General features: G+C 41.2%; 1 protein-coding gene across 1 annotated transcript; it reads left to right on the forward strand.

Annotated features, from left to right (window-relative positions):
• The first annotated feature begins 14,985 nt into the window (after nt 1–14,985).
• LOC139128953 (uncharacterized) lies at nt 14,986–17,993 on the forward strand. Its single transcript, XM_070694638.1, has 2 exons — nt 14,986–15,121; nt 17,311–17,993. Exons 1-2 carry the CDS (start codon nt 14,986–14,988, stop codon nt 17,991–17,993), a joined length of 819 nt encoding a protein of 272 aa, XP_070550739.1.
• Nucleotides 17,994–18,048: the final 55 nt, after the last annotated feature.

Consider the following 18,048-nt stretch of genomic DNA (forward strand, 5'->3'; position numbering starts at 1 on the left):
AGTGATACCATCACTCAAAGTTTCATAGATCTAGGAGCCCGTGCAATCAGTCAGGTAGTTCCAATCGATGATCGAGAAAACTATGCCACTGATCTTAAAAAGGATTTTATTCTAAACAGTGAAATAAAACGATTATCAGGACGGATAGCCTACACTTTGGGGCCCATACTTGCTCTAGTTTCCACCAGTTTAATTACGGGTAAACATTTAGATTTAAAAAAAATCGGGTTTAATATAATACCTGAAATAAATGGATTCAACTTCTCAAGCACCGACTCAGCAAACGGAAACGTCTCCGCCAGGGACTCCGTCACCACAAGCTCCAACGACTATCATTCGGAATGAGCCGCAGTGCAATATAGAGAAAATTACATTACCGACGAAGCATCCAGGGAGAGTTGCTGCAGGGAAGCGACTAGCAGAATGGAACAGGCAAAACAAGAAGATGAAATGGGAAGCAATGACTAGCGATGCGGTAGCGGCAAACTGTATAAGCCCCCTTCGGAACGTACCGCCTATGACGAAAGAACAGTGTGATAGCTGGTATAATAAATGTTATCTTGTTTTAGGAATTATAGGAGTTTCATTGACTGCATTAGGGCTATATTTGGGGCGTGCTCGACATAATTGTCCCCTCCGGAAAGATGAGCCGCTTCAGAAAGCGACGCCTACAGAAAACCCTGTGGAGTCCACCTTCTGAACGGTGGCGGTAAGTAAGTTTTGTAAACCAAGTCAAGGTCCCTCTGCATTGTATGAGATGGAGGATTAACTCTGTAAGGAATTACATAATTACTTTATTTTTCTACTTCATATACTTGTCAGCAATCATGGATACTAAAACAGTTGTTAACACAATGTATGATGGCATTGTAATCGCTGGACTGTGATGGGATATCTAATGATCTCCAACAAATTTCTGAAAATAGATATGGGCTATCCAAGTCGACCAAATTGACTCGGTGGGTAAAATTAGGTGGACAACTGCTGCCGCGGTTGCGACAAAAGATTTCCTTGAACAGAAAAAATATATTCCTTCAGAACCTTATACTTTGTAATGTATATACAGTAAGTATGATCATTTGGATTGAAAGCAAAACAGGCAAACCGGTTACTGTTAATTTTGACCCTTGCATTGACATATCACAGTTTACTCAAATAAGACTTTTACAGTGTTCACTCTTTAATTCATAGTATAACATATCGAGGACAAATACTATAATAAAATATCAAGAAAATGGGCAACCGAAGAAGACTTAATCAATACGTCCAGGTAACTACAATATTGATACACTCAATAAAGTAATCGGGTTGCAGCGAAAAATCAAATTTGAAAAACATCTGCCGACAAACCGCGTTCTTCTAACTTTGGCTAAAGATGTTAAAGTATTTTTTAATGCTACAGGTAACTTCGCTAACCTCGTCGGCTTTTCAGATAGAGGAGATGACAACCCCGTGGAAAAAAGTACTATGAGTCTGAAGACAGCAGATTTCTTAACAGTTACTAAATACATAGTTCATTCAGATGTCGTTGATGTTACTGGAAATTATGTTTCATTTGGCTCTGGCAAATACATACAGGGGAAAGTATAGGACTGTTTACAAATACTTCCCATCTGGGATACAAAACAAATAAGTGAAAAGGTCACCTATGACTTAAAAAACAGGGCTCAATTTCCATGCCATTGAGAAAAGGCACAGATTGGATGAGTTCAATGCGTATTTGGATAACAGATCAGGATGGAAACATAGTCAATTTCAATAACTGTCCAACTAGCTTTTGTATTGAATTGCTGTAGCTAACGCAGCATAAACCATCCCACGACCAATCCTCCAGCAATATAAATCATTTCATATTTCTTTTGCTCAGGACTGGCTAGTAATAATCTGAGAATTGAACTGCTTCACCTGACGCAGAGTTGGCTTGCGCCGCTGCTTCTTCAAGGATTTCTGCATCTGTATCTCTTAATTCAGCCGCAGCATGAATATCTTTAGCCTGATTTTCTCTTTCCCAATCAGCCTGGAGTAATCTTTTTTCTGACCAAACGTTGCGATCATGTTCAAATTTTTCTAATGCTTTATCATGTCTAATTTTCTCTTCAATAAGAGCCTCACCATTCCCGCTAAGCTTTTGTCCGATAATATTTCCTCCTGTGAATGCCGTTGCATTTAATACAGCACCGAGAACTGTCATTCCTATAGCTGAAGCCATGGTTGTATATTATTACAAGGTATTATTTTAATTTTCATTGTATATACGACCCTACGGAGTATGTCTGGTCCAAGTAACTTCGGTCTAGGTACAATTCATGGACAAAATCTTGAGCTCGAAGATCTGAGTGATGTTAAAGTTAACAATAATACTAAGATAGCAGGTAATCATAATAAGGATTACGTCCTTTGATACAAGGACCATGAAAAACTTTTTGTTTTAGCATCTGCCATGGTGCAAAGATAAGAACATGCTGTAAAATTTTCCGAACTGAAAGATGTCGATGAAATCACAATAGACGCTACAAAGGCTTCAAATGATCCTACTCCTTTTGCTCTGACATGGATTCGGTTAATCAGAAATTCATGCCTTATAATGTACCGCGTAACATCTTAGATATATTAGATAGTGAAATTGCTGGTGGGGTTGCTGAAATGCCAGGAACTCCGAATGTTATATATTTTGATAGCAATGTTAACAAATATAAATTGCTAGATTTTCGTCGTTGGCTTACTCCTAAGATCCATACATTACACTACTCAGTATACCGATTCACCTGAAAATTAGTCCTCTTAATACAATAATGAAGACAGATAATACACTGCAAAGGTGGATAAATAATGGGGAGAATTATTGTTCATATACAGCTAGCAGGGTTCCAGTAAATTTATTTTGGGACACCACTTTAAAGAAACTGGGTCTGAAGAGTATGGGGGAGGAGACAGCTGAATTAAATTTACAGACTGCAAATCAACAGATGACTGATAATATGAAAATAATTGAGCATGGTACAGTTATTATCAAATGTATAAAATTAGGTACAGGAGACGAGTTTGATGATTTAGTTGGAAATATTGCTATAAAAACAGATTCAAGAACACCTTGCACTATTATCATAACTATTGATAAAGATAAAAAAGATTTAGATATTTTTACTCGTACTCCGGAAGAAAGTCGTTCCGGCAACATTTCATTTGTTAAAAAAGATTCAACTACTTACACTTTAGATATCAGTACCATTTATCTAAAACGTCTCATTTTGTTTGAAGTAATGGTCTTCCGACACATTTTAAGTTCAGAGGAAATTTCTAAAATTTTATCTATCGGGTGAACAAGTTAACTCTCGAGTTCAGAAAAAAAATTCGGCAGAACATTTTCATGAAAACTGTAGAATGACAGACCTGTGTTATGACATCAATGGCTGCTAAGCAACATTCGAAGTTATTGCAAAATCAGTATTGAGAAAGTCCTATCGGAAAGCCCCTGCTGGAAAGGTATTGCGCAACAGCCCTAACGGAATGGTTCCGGTAGGGTAGGGACTACTATTGGTGAAAATCTCGTTCAGATAGGTAACATAAGTCGTTCCGATAGGCGTAAGAAAAAACATAGTGAATTCACACAACCAGAAGACGAGTAAGGTATAAAATCCTATTGGAACGTATATCTATATACTTACATCCAGAAGACAAAAATCGCCTTTGGAACCATACCGATATGGGAAGAGCTGCAGCACAGTCAGAATCTATTGAACAAATGACTGCATTGGAAACTCAGCTGTTGTAGGGAATTCCCCCGCTGAGTGCTGACCTAAATATCTATTATATGTCAGTGAGTCATCTGTAAACGGGAGTGACGTCAGTGCCAGCTGTCGCGGTGACCTGTATATGAACTCACATATGTCATTTTAGCTACCGGGGATTTCCCTCCATGTAGCTAAAATGAATAAAATGTTGTATGTAGTTATTTTCGAATAAAATGTTTTTTAAAATTGTCACAAATAGGAACATTTATATACTACTTGCGACCCTGTTTGTTATGCGTTAGTTCAGAATTAATCACCATAGATCGATGCATCAAATTTACGGATTCACGTGACTGAACTATCTTGTGATTTGTTTGCCAATTGATGTTTGGGGCGAGGCAGCGAAAGTCCAAGGCCCAAAGAAGAAGTACGCAGTCCAATAACATATTTTTGATGAAATAACCACAGCTTTCCATATTATGTGGGAAATCCGGCCCTGACCAATGCTGCCGTCCTGTTTCGAGAATAACTTTTGAGCAGTGAAGCTAGCAATACCACTGAACAGCCTTGACTCGCCTCCAAGTCGATTCTTGATGTGGCATTCCAACTTTGCCCACACAGAAACTGGGCAGTTTGGATTATTCATACCAATCTTAATCCTATTGTTCGTAATGTTTATGTCGTAAACACATCTATCGCACACTTTTAACACGTTTCCCAGGTTCTTGAACCCGGTTGGTCGATATTGGCTGTTCTGGCCTTTTTGATCACCCCTCTTAAAATGCTCGGATAGTTGACTTGGAAAACAATTAAAATTAAAAGTTTCATTAGCAATTAAGCCAAACACCGGAAAACACAGAAAACATGGCTCATTACGCGTTCTCAGTGGGTGAAAAAGTTGAGGCCCTCGATGACTGTTACTGGTGGACAAAGGGTGCAGTGAAGAAGGACCGTGTCAGTATCTTGTCGGGTTCAACGGTTGGTCAGCAAAATGGGACAGTTTTGTCGATGAAAATAGCACTAGGCAAAAGCCTTAACATTCATTTGGACACCAACAAAACCAAACAGATTAAAACCACCTCAGGATTTCAACAAATATAGTCGTAAAATGTGACTACGCTACATCATGAGACACAAACAATCGCAACAACACCAATTCAAAGAAGAGTCAAATTGGACTCCACGAACAGCAAAAAAAACAAAAACTTGAAAGCTATCTGAAGCTGCTAAAATCGCACTTCTAGAGATACCCTTTCAAACAAGGAAACAAAACATGTCGCGTGCCCGAAGAATCGCGATAAAGCAGCTTGCAAACAATAGACAAATTACCATAAAAACCCTTCGACAAGGGTCGGGTTTTCGTTTTGGTCAACACAAAAGATGACGTACACGAATGTGAAAGGCAATTATGCAACACTAAGTATTATACAAAACTAGCCAGTGACGACACAGAACAAACAGTTAACAAAGTACACGAACTATTGAACACAATGTACGAGAACAAACACATCGATCATGAAACTTAAGTATCTTGATCCAGAAAACATAAAATCCGTACCCCGCAGTGTTATTTATTGCCTAAAAATTCACAAACCTCGGTAAAAATCTGAAAGACACACTAATCAAAACAAAATTTACTGAAGTAAAGAAACATAGAACAAACAAACAACCACCAAACGGACTCACAACGAGACCCTAACATTAATATACTTGCCTCGCTACTCGAAGAGCAAGACCACTAAAATGCATTAAAATAATTTTTCACAAACACAAACTAAGAAAAGAATCTACACTGCGACTGATGAGAAACCACACTTGGGTTTTGAAACACAAGCGTCAAAGGGCCACTCTATCAACTTTGTAACACAATAGGTCGGCTGCGTCTCGCCATAAGCTTTCCCAACACAAACAATACATTACCGTACAAACTTCCCTACAAATATCCGAGGCGAAACAAACGTTTTTTATTAACACAAACAATCGGATAAGAATGTAGGAACACAGTTTTGAAACGAATCAAACACAAACTCGACACAAAAACATTTTGGATAGTTAGGTGGGGAGCCTCTTTCACACTTTTACATACATAGAATGTATTTTCAAATAGGAGACTCGCAGTCCAGTTGCTGTGATGTACTTTAAGAAAAATTAAGACGTTTACAGGAAAATTCAGTTTAGGTACCCTCGGCTTTTCCAGTAACTGCGAGTTACTGGCAGTGGTAGCCTGCGGTAACTTATGCACTCAAATACGATCACGGACGTACCACGCACGTACAAATACCACGATAGTAAGCTTACGATGATGTGTTTGCTGCTGTGTGCATGTTTCATTCACAGCGTTACCGACGAACATATCACTGTACACGGGCACAAGCTTTAATAGGCGGCTTCAAATTGTCCCTTTCCAATGAACGTTAGTGTTGTATTTGTAGTGACGTGTGTGGAACCAACAAATTTTCCGCATGCTTTGTAAAGAGTAATTTTAATTCATTGCTCTTGTGTGGGGGTTGTCAACCTGATGTAATCGCAAATCCTCACATTTCCATCTGATATAAGTATGTACGTAAACAAGAAAAGTAAACTCATGAATTTTAATAGACGTGGTAGCTATGACAAATTTCAGCCAGGATTGGTCACAGCCACCACGTCTAAGTCTGTGTGGGGAAAAGTTGTCATGGTTGAAGCACGGTCCTTTGGTTGAATTAAGCCACTGGCGAAGAGTATATTGGCAATATTCAAAAACATACCGGTTTAAAATGTAATGCAGGTCTCCTGGTTATGTGATCAAATAAGCAATTTTTGTCGCAAGTCGTATCTTGTTTTTCAGAAAGTCGAACTCACAAGAGGGCAGATCGTCTGTGCAGCCGACACGAACACAAACTGTCATGATACCGGCTACCGAATACTATCACAAGATAGGCTGTCGTCTACTGACTCCACACATTTGTCATTTGAATGAACGATGTGTGACGAAAAGGGAAGTATCCCTTGTGTAACTGCTGTGGCGATATCGATGGCAACCCTAACAAATCGTTAAGAGACTGCATGATGAACGAGCGCATTTTGCGAAAGATAATGATCTTAGTCGTTGTTATAAAACGTGCCTGCCTTAGGAATTCTTTGGAAGTCATAATTGCTAACGTCGACTAAAGGGCGTGGTCAGTTTATTCAGCGGGGGGGGGGGGCAGTGGATTCATAAGGGTCACCCCGTTTTTGACTATGGTGATAGGGGGGTCACCATGTTTTTGAAATGCCCAATTGGGGAGGGGGTTCAGTCTGTTTTAAAATTTTGACACGGGCTCATACTTGCCTACAATGCATCGTGCAAGCGACAAATTTCATCATTCAGTTACATTCATGGTGCGCCCTTTAGGCGCTTAACTTTAATAATAATAAAAAAAATTTCAGAGCCCCCTTCAAGCACGAAACTTTAATATATCAGACATATATGTCAGAGATATCTGTATGTTTAAAATGTTGTCAGTGTGCCCTTCGAGCGCATTACTTTAAAATATCGAACTTATTTTTCAGCATTACCTTCAGCCGCATGATTTTCATATATCAGACATGCATATATATCGGTGATATCTAGATGTTAATATTTTTCAGCGGGCGCTCCGGGCGCTGTACTTTAATATATCAGAAATATATAGAAATATTTTGATGTCTGTAAATTGAACGTCTGTTTTGCAAAGTGTACTAATCATAATAAAACCTGCAGCGCATATGAAAAGCATAACAAGTTCCTGATACTTTTCTGTTTTCTCAATGAGAATTCAGCATTAGAAAGCAACATGGACTAATATTTCACAATCAAGCGTCAAACTTCTTGATATCTGATAGGCACATTAGATGCTGTTTTATACTAAACCTAGGAAATTTTAGCCCAGGATTTATTAACGGAACACAGTCCCGGGTGTAGACTGGCCCCCAGTCGCGCTTTCTCTACAGTTGAGTTACTTGCTGACCAGGCGGCGTTCACTCCACGATCTGCGCAATAGCCTACCATTAACACAACGGTTTGCCGATGTTTAGTCCTTCAATTTATTATTTTTGATACTTATATGCCCAAAGACTGGAGAAGTCTATCCCTAATACTCTTACACTTACATACCCAATAGGCAAACCTGGCGGTCACAGCGTTATATGAGATTCAACGTTTGCAACTCTAAAATCTGACCAGAAAATACTTGGTATACTAGGAAACACAAAGAAAAAAAATTAAAAAAGGACCCATTTTACCTACCAGAGCAAAATAATTTGACCTTTCAGCATTGATGTATCTTTTCACATTTATGCTTACAGATAGCTGGCTGTACCGATTTACTCATACGGAAACTATGACTATAGTAGGTTCCCTTTGAGCGTATTTCAAATTACTGGTGCCATCAGCTAAAGCAAAGTATTTTCAGTATTGTCGATTCTGTGTTCAGCATTTAATTTTACTCATCATTTTAAAACATTCGTTGTTCGATTTTGAAAGGTTGTCGATTCGCCGGATAATTGCTATGCACTCACCAGGGCACAGGCGATTTGATAGTAACTATATGAAACCCGCACGATGCAAATGAGAAGTTGTATCATAGGGTTTTCGTCAAGCCACAGACCCTCTGCACACAAACGACTATTGAAGCATTCGTGCACCAGAGTGTTCATAACATTATGCCATACACGTAATGTGGGAGGACATCAGGCAACTCTCCACATTCCGACATTGACCACGATTGACACGGTAATTAGGAAGTCCCTGCCCTGACAATGCTTGTTGCACAATCAAACAAATAATTCCCTTTGTCTGTGTTGCACACTTCACCCTGACTGGACACAGGCTACCCAAAAATTATTACTGAGTTTTTCACACTGTTTTCTCTATCATTTTTTTCCTTTCTTCATGCTCTGACTGATCGGAGTAAATAAAATAATTGGTTATATAACCTAACCTAGCCTCTGTGACTCTTTATTTATTTTACACTCCATTACAAGGACGTATATCTCTCATACACACATGCTGTAATTAATTAGTCAACACAACTAATTATGCTAATCCATGGACTTATCAGAGGTTGGTCAACATCAGAAAGATAGTGATGTTAATGAAAAAGGAGAAGGTATGAAGATCTTGGGAAACATGTCCCGAGGACGTCCGTAAATCTAGTGGACGCTTATATATTCATGATCTGTGCAAACAAACACTGCTCATTATTCAAAAATAAACGGGAAGTTAGATCGAAAGGAACGCTGGAAACGCGCATGCTTTTCGTTGCCAAGCGCCAAATTCTAACATAACTAAGCATACATGGTCCTGCTCCATGTAACAAATGCCACCCAGAAAGTATCGACCCACCAAGCAGAAAGAGATCACCGGAGTGGCCGTTTCATGAGTTTTTCAACAAAATTATATAGATGTATGTTTCACGTCGTCGTTTTCTGGGAGTGTATACCAAGTATAATTTACAAACCGCGTCGTGATTCAAGGCACAATGGTGATACATTAGCAGCAGCGAGCACTGGAGAATTTGGCCAGCACTGTAATTTTTTAAACCAATCACCTTCATTTCTCTGCACTCGCTATTAACTCCATATCTACCGGTAACATATCGTTATTTTCTGTCTCAAAGTACGTACCAGCAACAGGCCTTTGACGTCAAAGTCGGTTGTTTTCTGGTATACGGTAGCAACCAAGCTCATGACTAGAATGACTGTACGGCGGTTACTTTTTTCGCATAATAAAAGAGAGTTGGTCGCTACATGGAGCTAGTTTCTAGCTCCATGGTCGCTACTAGTCTAAGGAATTCATCGATTTTCAATCGCGCCTTATGCTGTTAGTGCACAAAATTCCCGAAAGAAGCGGCGCACGGGCTATAAAACTTCGTTTGTTCTGTTAGGCTAGCTTTGGGTCCATAGCCGTGGTGTTTTCGGACGGGATTTCTGCCTTTTACGGCTGGTTTTGACTTTAAGGTCACCACCACAGCCATGGGAACGTCCATGTTCTGCCCGACAGCACGCTTGTCGCAATTTTGTTTGTCGATATTTCGAAAATTTTCCACCCAAATTGCCAACACTCATCGACAGCATAGTTATTAGGGGTCTACCACGACCAGAAATCCGCTCAAAATCACCAAACTATCGCCGGTTTTTTTCCAGCTTTTTCCGACATGACTACTCGCAGACCGTTCTTTTTCTGTCGTACAAGCGATTGGCGAGGCTCAGTGCAGCTCGACACTAAATTCACGTGAGCGGTGACCTCGTAACATCGAAACACAAACTGACATCACCGATAATGACGGCCACGACGTTAAGAAGCCTGTGAGAATTTTTATCAGCACTGTGAATTTTCTAAACCAGTCACCGTCATTTCTATTCACTCGCTATTATCTCCATGTCTGCCGGTAACACATCGTTATGGAGAAGTTTAGTTACACGTAAATACGTTCCATCATCAGCTGATCAGTGATAACCATACGTCGCGTACGTGTAGAACTTACGTTTGGAACAGCAAACAACACCTCTGCACATACAAAATGTAGTTAAGTAGTAGTATTTTTTAGATATTCTTGATGATCTCCGCGAATTTATACAAGAAACCTTGTAAACTATCATGGAAAACATCTTGATATCATAAAATTTCGTACAGTTTGCACCAGCGCAAGAAGTACTTGCTATATGATTTCCTTACATGAACGAAATGTTGTTGTCTCATTCCACTTGTTATCTGGCGCCGCCCCAAAGAGTTCTCCAAACCATATAAAAAACTGTATCAAAGAAAATCGGCTGATTTAATTCAAGGATACAATGAGCTAGAATATTCCTCATATAAAATTAATGTTTCTTAAAACTTAAACGAATTTCCCATGTTTGTGAGAAAAAATACAGCAAAATTATCAAGAACGCACAGCTAAACTGAAAGGCAGACCACCGTCCCTCCACCCACGGACGGTGGGTAGACAAAACCTTAGCAACACCACCCGATTGAGAGAACCACGCTTAACCACACGAACTTTGACCCTAGTCAAAATCAGACTTGTCCCTGGGAAATATGTTTACAAGTTTGCCCACATATAAACAACGTAAGGGTCAAAGGTTTCAACTTCCGACTTCCTGCTTTACAGATGTCCTCATGCCATGAACTGCAGGCAAGGCACTGGCAGGGTTTGCACTGTTCGCGACCATTTAAACGTTTGAAATAAGAATAGCTGGCTCTCCTCGGCCATCGAAATACATAGGCTGCAGTAGATTTTGGATAAATGGTCATGACTGGCCGCAATTTGGTAATTTCTGAACACATTTCAGGAGAGCTTCTTACCTTCCCGGTTTAGTAACCATTCCTATCTTTCGCGATGTTGACCAACCCGTAAAATCCCTGATAAGTCCACGGATTAGCATAATTAGTTGTGTTGACTAATTAATTACAGCATGTGTGTATGAGAGATATACGTCCTTGTAATGGAGGTGTAAAATAAATAAAGAGTCACAGAGGCTAGGTTAGGTTATATAACCATTTATTTTATTTACTCCAATCAGTCAGAGCATGAAGAAAGGAGAGAAAATGATAGAGAAAACAGTGTGAAAAACTCAGTAATAATTTTTGGGTAGCCTGTGGACTGGACTGCATATGCATTGTGACCACAGAGTGCATACGGGGGGCCTTGGTTCGACCACTTAATATCGAAAAAAGACACTAAATCATCTGGATAAAATGACCAATACATTCACAATTTTCAAATTTGATAATGGTCTTCCCGTCTCAGCAGTCTCCGACTTTTGCCATGGTAGTCGGCTGAGGTCGAGTAAGACAGCAAACAAGGCTGTTTCAATCACGGCTATCACGGTCATCTTTATTTCACGCAAAACCAGTCAAGTTACTTTTTTGAGTTTAGACGTTCTTAAAAGTTGTAGAACGCACTAGAAGTGTAGTCTATGCAGTCATGGATATAGGGTACAGGAGGGCCAGATAATCCCTTTCACACCTATTTTTATCTTTGTCGATGCTGGCCTTTTCATTTCTGCCATTCCATTTTCGGCGCGACCTTCGGGAGCAATTTAAGGGTATAATAAACAATGTATTGATAATCCAAGCACCACATTAATTTCTACTTATCCAACTCCTCTATTGTGCATTACTGTCCCCTATAATGACTCTTTCAATAACAATTTGGGAGATCACTTATTTGATATCATTCTCCCATTGGCAATACGTTCATAATTTTCTTATGACCATGTATGAATCAACATTATCGATGAAATCTAAAAATTACATTTTTTGTACACGCATGCACTTTTTACCTGCCAATTCAAGCAAAGTACATTTACATGAATTATCACACACATATGATTTGAAATTTTTTGGACAAAGCGTTATATCAACCACATTTTGCCTTCCTTTTGGGAGGGGGATTTCAAAAGTATAGCAAGTCAGAAGGGGGGTCTTGAACACATTGCGGGTTTGTTGGGGGTATTGAGTAACAGGGGAGGGTCATTTATTTTCATGCACGGATAAGGGGGAGGGTCACTAATTTTTGTGCATGAACTTTTGAAGGGTCACTATTTTTGATGCAGCGGTGTTTCGAAAAACACCGCCCCCTGTAATTTGTGTCCAGTCCCTACCACCTATGATCCCCTGGGCTCGAGTTTCTTCTCTGTACATCATTGTCATACTGCACCATCACACCTGCATCGACCATTCCTTGAATGGTAACCACCCATCGACAAACAATCTGTTACCCTTCGCATCTCCACACATTTCCTCTTTCTGTGGGTCATTTCGTTCATTCTTCCCTCTCATGGGCATTGGATTCAATCCTGATCCCATTACTCGGAACTCTGCTATTTCCCGCGCTTTCAGCCTCGCGGGATGGATCCAACTTTGGGCAGTTGCCTGACTGTATCTCTATGTCATCACCCTCTCCCTTTGCACTCCGCTGGTCTGACTGAAGGAGCCCTTGCAAAATTTTGTAGTGTTAGTTTACATTATGAATTAAGTTTGATAGCATACTTTTAAGAGAAGTTTGAAGTGTCTTGTATGTACATGCATTTTTCCGCTGGTTTCCTCTCATTTGCAATTAACGCTGTTTGTTTAATCGCAACGCAGTTGTGGCGTGTTTCACGAATGTCAAGTGACTCATTTACTTTAGAAGGAAAGTCGTCTTTTTTAAATTCAATATTCAATATGGAATTCAATTTAATATTTATGTGTTTCGGAAGACTCATTGTCGGTTTGTTTTGCGATAGCAGATACGGAAGTTACTAATTTTACACAGTGTTGTTTGTGAAAACGTAAACTCCTTATCAAAAGGTCAATACACACATCTACACCTCTAGTGTGTATCTAATCATGCTCGGTTTTTGTATTTCTATTGCAAAACTTACTTCAACTCATAGTCACTGTGAAAAACCGTTAAAGACGTCGAAGCTATATGCCTCGTTTATCCTTATGCACCTCAATAATGAGTTGTAATTGATAAAATTGATACGCCGGGACTGATATACCCTGTTTCACTTTATTTGTCAGTTATCTTATGCATGTCAAGTTAATTGATTTGGATTCTCTGAATAAAGTGGCCCTTGCACCATCCTATAGTAGCTCAAAGGTTATAACAATTTGAATGTACGTCAGGACTATAACACGACCTGGTCTGAGTCTGTGATAAAATATTTATTCAGTGAAAGCGATGTAGAAGAGTAATCACCACTGTTTTTTGTTCGACAGCGATGACGTGCAGCTATGGCGAGACTCATTTCGGACGAAACTTGAATGAATGCTACTTTTAGATAATTTCGTTCATGCATATTACGTGTTCTATCAGAGGTAGAATCACCTAGGGGACAGATATTTGGACTCTCAAACTTTTCCAATTCTTTTTGATACAACACTAGTTGGAGTTTATTTTAAAGCTCTTTGTGTAAGAAGGACTTGAAGACAATTGGAACTAATTTGGGATAATTGGATTTTCATATTTTTCAAATTTCTCAAAAAATTTTAGGTGCCCTATAGCTGAATGTCGTGATATTACACATTAAGCTTACTAATAAAAATAGTGTGTAACTTAAAAAGAATAGCAGATGAGCTTACATTTGCAGATCAAATAGACATTACTTCACCATCCAATTATCCAAAATTAGTTCCAATCGTGATTTTTTAACTTGGTTTTTCGTAAATCGAAAATTGTATTTTGTTATTTCCATGGAGTTTACACGGGATGGCGTCCATTTTGAATTTCAAATATAAGTAAATCGTGGGTAATTTGATTTTTATTCCTGATTTTAAAAGAGAAATGTAGAAAGATTCCTTGTATTGAGGAAAGTTTGAGCAAAGTTTAAGTCTTTCAGTTTCGATGCGCATACCACCTTGAATTCATTTCGTAATGGTTGGAAAGTCTAATATCTCAGGGCAGAAAAACGGTTAAATTAGTTGTCAAAGAAGAAGCTAAAACTGAGTCGATTGCCGCGTATTTTAAGTGGAATCTGTCTTTTATTAAAGATGTGTTTTGTGATACACCTAGCTATCTGCCTTCCTTACATCTTCACTGTCGTCCCCTTAGCCAATCGGCTCTTCTACCCATGACTGTTATCAATCATCCTTCCCAGCCAATCAGCCACGTTTGCACACGACACTACATATCAAGCCTTTGTCTCATCGCTCCCATTCATTCATTCATCATTCATTCATTCAGCCGCTGGGTTCATGCCATACCAGCCCAGCCAATTACTCTACGTCCGGATACGCTTACGATCCCTTCCGTCGAACAACTATGCCAGCCAAAGGATGTCCAAAGACAGCTAAAAAATCTCAGCGTTCGAATGCTCAACCAGCTTCAAGACCCCACGCGCAGCCTAAACACAAGGCCGGCCACTCGCTCCCTGTCTCGCTCCACTGCGAGTGCAATGTTGGATATTCTAACTGTGAATACGGAACACGTTCGTGGTACTACACGTATTACTCACAATCCTTCTAATCGGCCTCAGGCGAATGGCGGTCCTGGCATTCAAACCGAGTTCGGACCCAGGTCTCATTCAAGAGTTCCATTGTCTGCAATGGTTCCTCGGCCAGCATTTCGGCGGGCAGCGTCCCCAGCCAACAGTACCTCCAAGAAGATAGTTATGTAACAACTGCCATGTTTACACAGCTGCAAGACCGTCAACACGCTATCCGATATCCTGCAACAGCAACTTCGACCAGCAGCCACTGAGTCACCTATGAACCCTCTGGCGTCACTTCCCGAAGTTCCACTCCAGAATGTCAACAACACAATCCAAGATGGCGGCGCCAAATGTTCTAACAACGTCGATGTCATCCCCTCCTCATCGTCGTCCAACAACTTCCTACGGACCTTCAGAAAGCCTACCACATGTTGAAGTGGTGTCTCCAGCGATTCACCGCGATATCCTGGCAGGTAAGGATGTGAATCTTGCCTGTTCACTCATCCCTGGCTATGGTTCAAACGATGGCCAACGTCACATTGTGATCGGCGAAGAAGCACTATCACTGAAAGCGCTATACAATTCGAGAGTAGCCCGCTCGCTTACTATCCAGGAATTCATCCCAGCCTCTCCATCTATAAAAACGTTATGTGCGAGGCTTTCCCGAACCGACGTGCGGAGAGTTAGATGCGTATCAACGTGAAATCGTGGGCATGTCCAGCCGTTTTAGTGGCCTAGCATTTTACGAGTACCACCGGCGTTTTTCCGCGAGGGCGGCAGCTTTACTTCTCAATCACAATATCAAAGTCGATTGAACCCATCGTGATAACGACCTCTTCTGCTCTATTTTTTTTGGTCTATGGGCGGTATTGTGTAACCTCTGCGGCAGCATTTCCCATGCTACAGGAAATCTGCCCTCAACTGTCCCAGGCAGTAAGGAACCGGTTTCTTCAGCAGCGACCACTCGATCATCGTCACAAGACAGAAAAGGACGACTGCGTATATTCCATCAAAGTGGAGAATTATGCAATAATTTAGTGCCTCCAGCGGCTGCACCAAGGCGAACTGTACACATGCGCACTACTGCTCTCAATGTTTCTCAGATAACACAGTAAAGCCCAAGGAAAATGCCCTAGCAAGAACCCACAACGAACTGACTACCATTGAAGGCTCTGCTCCAATAATATCGCAAGTCTGATTGAACATTTAGCCCCTCATCCGGATCGGAACTTTGTCAACGCTCTAATTTCAGGCTTGCAAGATGGCTTCCACACAGGTGTTCGCAATGCACCCTCGTCAACTTACATCGGCCATAACTTACTTTCAGCCCGCTCTCAGGCACAAACTGTCTCAGAACTTATAGATTCTGAAGTAAGCAAAGGGTATTTACTCGGCCAGTTTGAGCAGCCACCCTTTGCTAACTTCCGCTGTAGTCCTATCGGTCTCGCCGAGAAGAAATATTCTGCGAATTGATCTATCCTTGCCGCGTAACGACCCAGTCACTTCAAGCATAAATGAACTTATTGACAAGGAAGAATTCAGTCTATCATACGTTAAACTCGATGACGCCATTGCCTCTATTCTCAGACTTGGAAAGGGTTCTTGGCTCTGCAAAACGGACATTGTTGATGCCTTCAAGTTGATCCCTATCCATCCATCGCTATGGCATCTATACGGTATCCAGTGGCAAGGCCGCTTTTACTTCTTTGTGCGTCTCCCATTTGGCTCTTGTTCTAGCCCAAAGATTTTCGACCAACTTTCAACCGCCATTCCTGGATAGCAGAGAAGTTGTACGATATTGCCACAATTTTTCACCTCCTTGACGATTTCCTCACCGTCGACCCTCTATCTTTGATGCCAACCAAACAATGGCCCTCCTGACCTTGATATTCCGTCGTCTCACTATCCAATTGCATCACACAAAAACGTTGGGCCTACCACCTGCCTAGAATACCTCGGCATTGAATTAGACACCATAAAGATGCAAGCCCGCCTGCCACAAGAGAAACTCGACAGAATACTCGATCTCGTCGCTTCTTTCCTAAATTGCAAATCCTGCACGAAAAGGCAACTACTCTGTCTACTCGGTCATCTCATGTTTGCGTGTCGCGTCATGGTTCCAGGAAGAACATTCATTTCTAGACTTATTGAATTGTCCAAGGCCACACAAAAACTCGACTATCACCATCTCATCAGAAAGCAGGCTAGATCTCACAATGTGGCACCATTTTCTTGCGAGCTGGAACGGCATTTCCATGTTCCTTGACACAAGTACAACAGCGGCATCAGACATGGAACTTTATACAGATGCCAGCGGCATCGGTCACAGCGGCTACTTCATCGGCCACTGGTTCCAAGAACGCTGGTACAGCAACTTGCGTTTAGACTCTGACCCTGCACTCTCTATAGCCTTCCAAGAACTGTATCCGATTGTCATTGCTGCGCTCCTGTGGGGCCATCTCTGGGCTCGCAAACGCATACTGTTCCACTGCGACAATTCAGCTACCGTCCACATCATCAACAAAGGACGCTCCAAGTCACCCATCATCATGAAATTAATGAGGCGCCTCGTTCTTCTGGTAGCTACACATCACTCATGTTTCGTGCCGAAAACATTCCTGGGAAGTTGAACACTATTGCTGACTCTCTGTCTCGTTTTCAGATGCAGCACTTTCGGGACGAGGCACCACACGCGGATCCACCCCCCTGCCAGGTGCCCTCAGAAGTAATGTTCCACTGAACGAAGCTGTGGCAATCTTCCAACAAGCATCACTAAGCAAGAGGACAATCGGTTCCTATTCATCGGGGGTTCGTGCATGGAAAACTTTCTGCTCGTTGTCAGACGTTTCAGTGAGTTCTACGTCTCTGCCTGATGTGTCTGAAGAGCTTTTAGTCTATTTTGTTTCCCACTGTGCCACCTTCCTTCACCTGAAATTGTCCACTATCAAACTGTATCTAGCGGGAATACGCTCCTATTACGTTATGAATGGCCATCGCAATCCCCTCGTGTCAGAATACGGCCATCCTTACCCACGCCTCAAGAATGTTCTCAAGGGGATCCATCGTGTACAAGGCTCAAGCACAAGACCACGCCTCCCTATTACAGCCGACATTCTCCGGCGCATGTGCAACATCCTCAACGAAGGAGTATTCGGTCCATACATAGACCTTCTGTTGCAATCGGCATTCCTCCTTGCCTTCTTCGGGTTTCTACGCTGTAGCGAGTTCACATCCACCACCCATAAGTTTGACCCCAGCGTAACCTCTGCTTCGGGGACGTACCACCACTGCATCCAACGGATGAGTCTCCTGTCTGTCAGTACGACTGAAGTCATCAAAAACTGACCAATTTCGCTGTGGCTTCAACCTGCGCCTCTTCCCCACGGGTCCCGCGATCTGT

This window comes from Ptychodera flava, unplaced genomic scaffold, assembly GCF_041260155.1.
Source record: "Ptychodera flava strain L36383 unplaced genomic scaffold, AS_Pfla_20210202 Scaffold_80__1_contigs__length_553813_pilon, whole genome shotgun sequence".
NCBI classification, from domain to species: domain Eukaryota; kingdom Metazoa; phylum Hemichordata; class Enteropneusta; family Ptychoderidae; genus Ptychodera; species Ptychodera flava.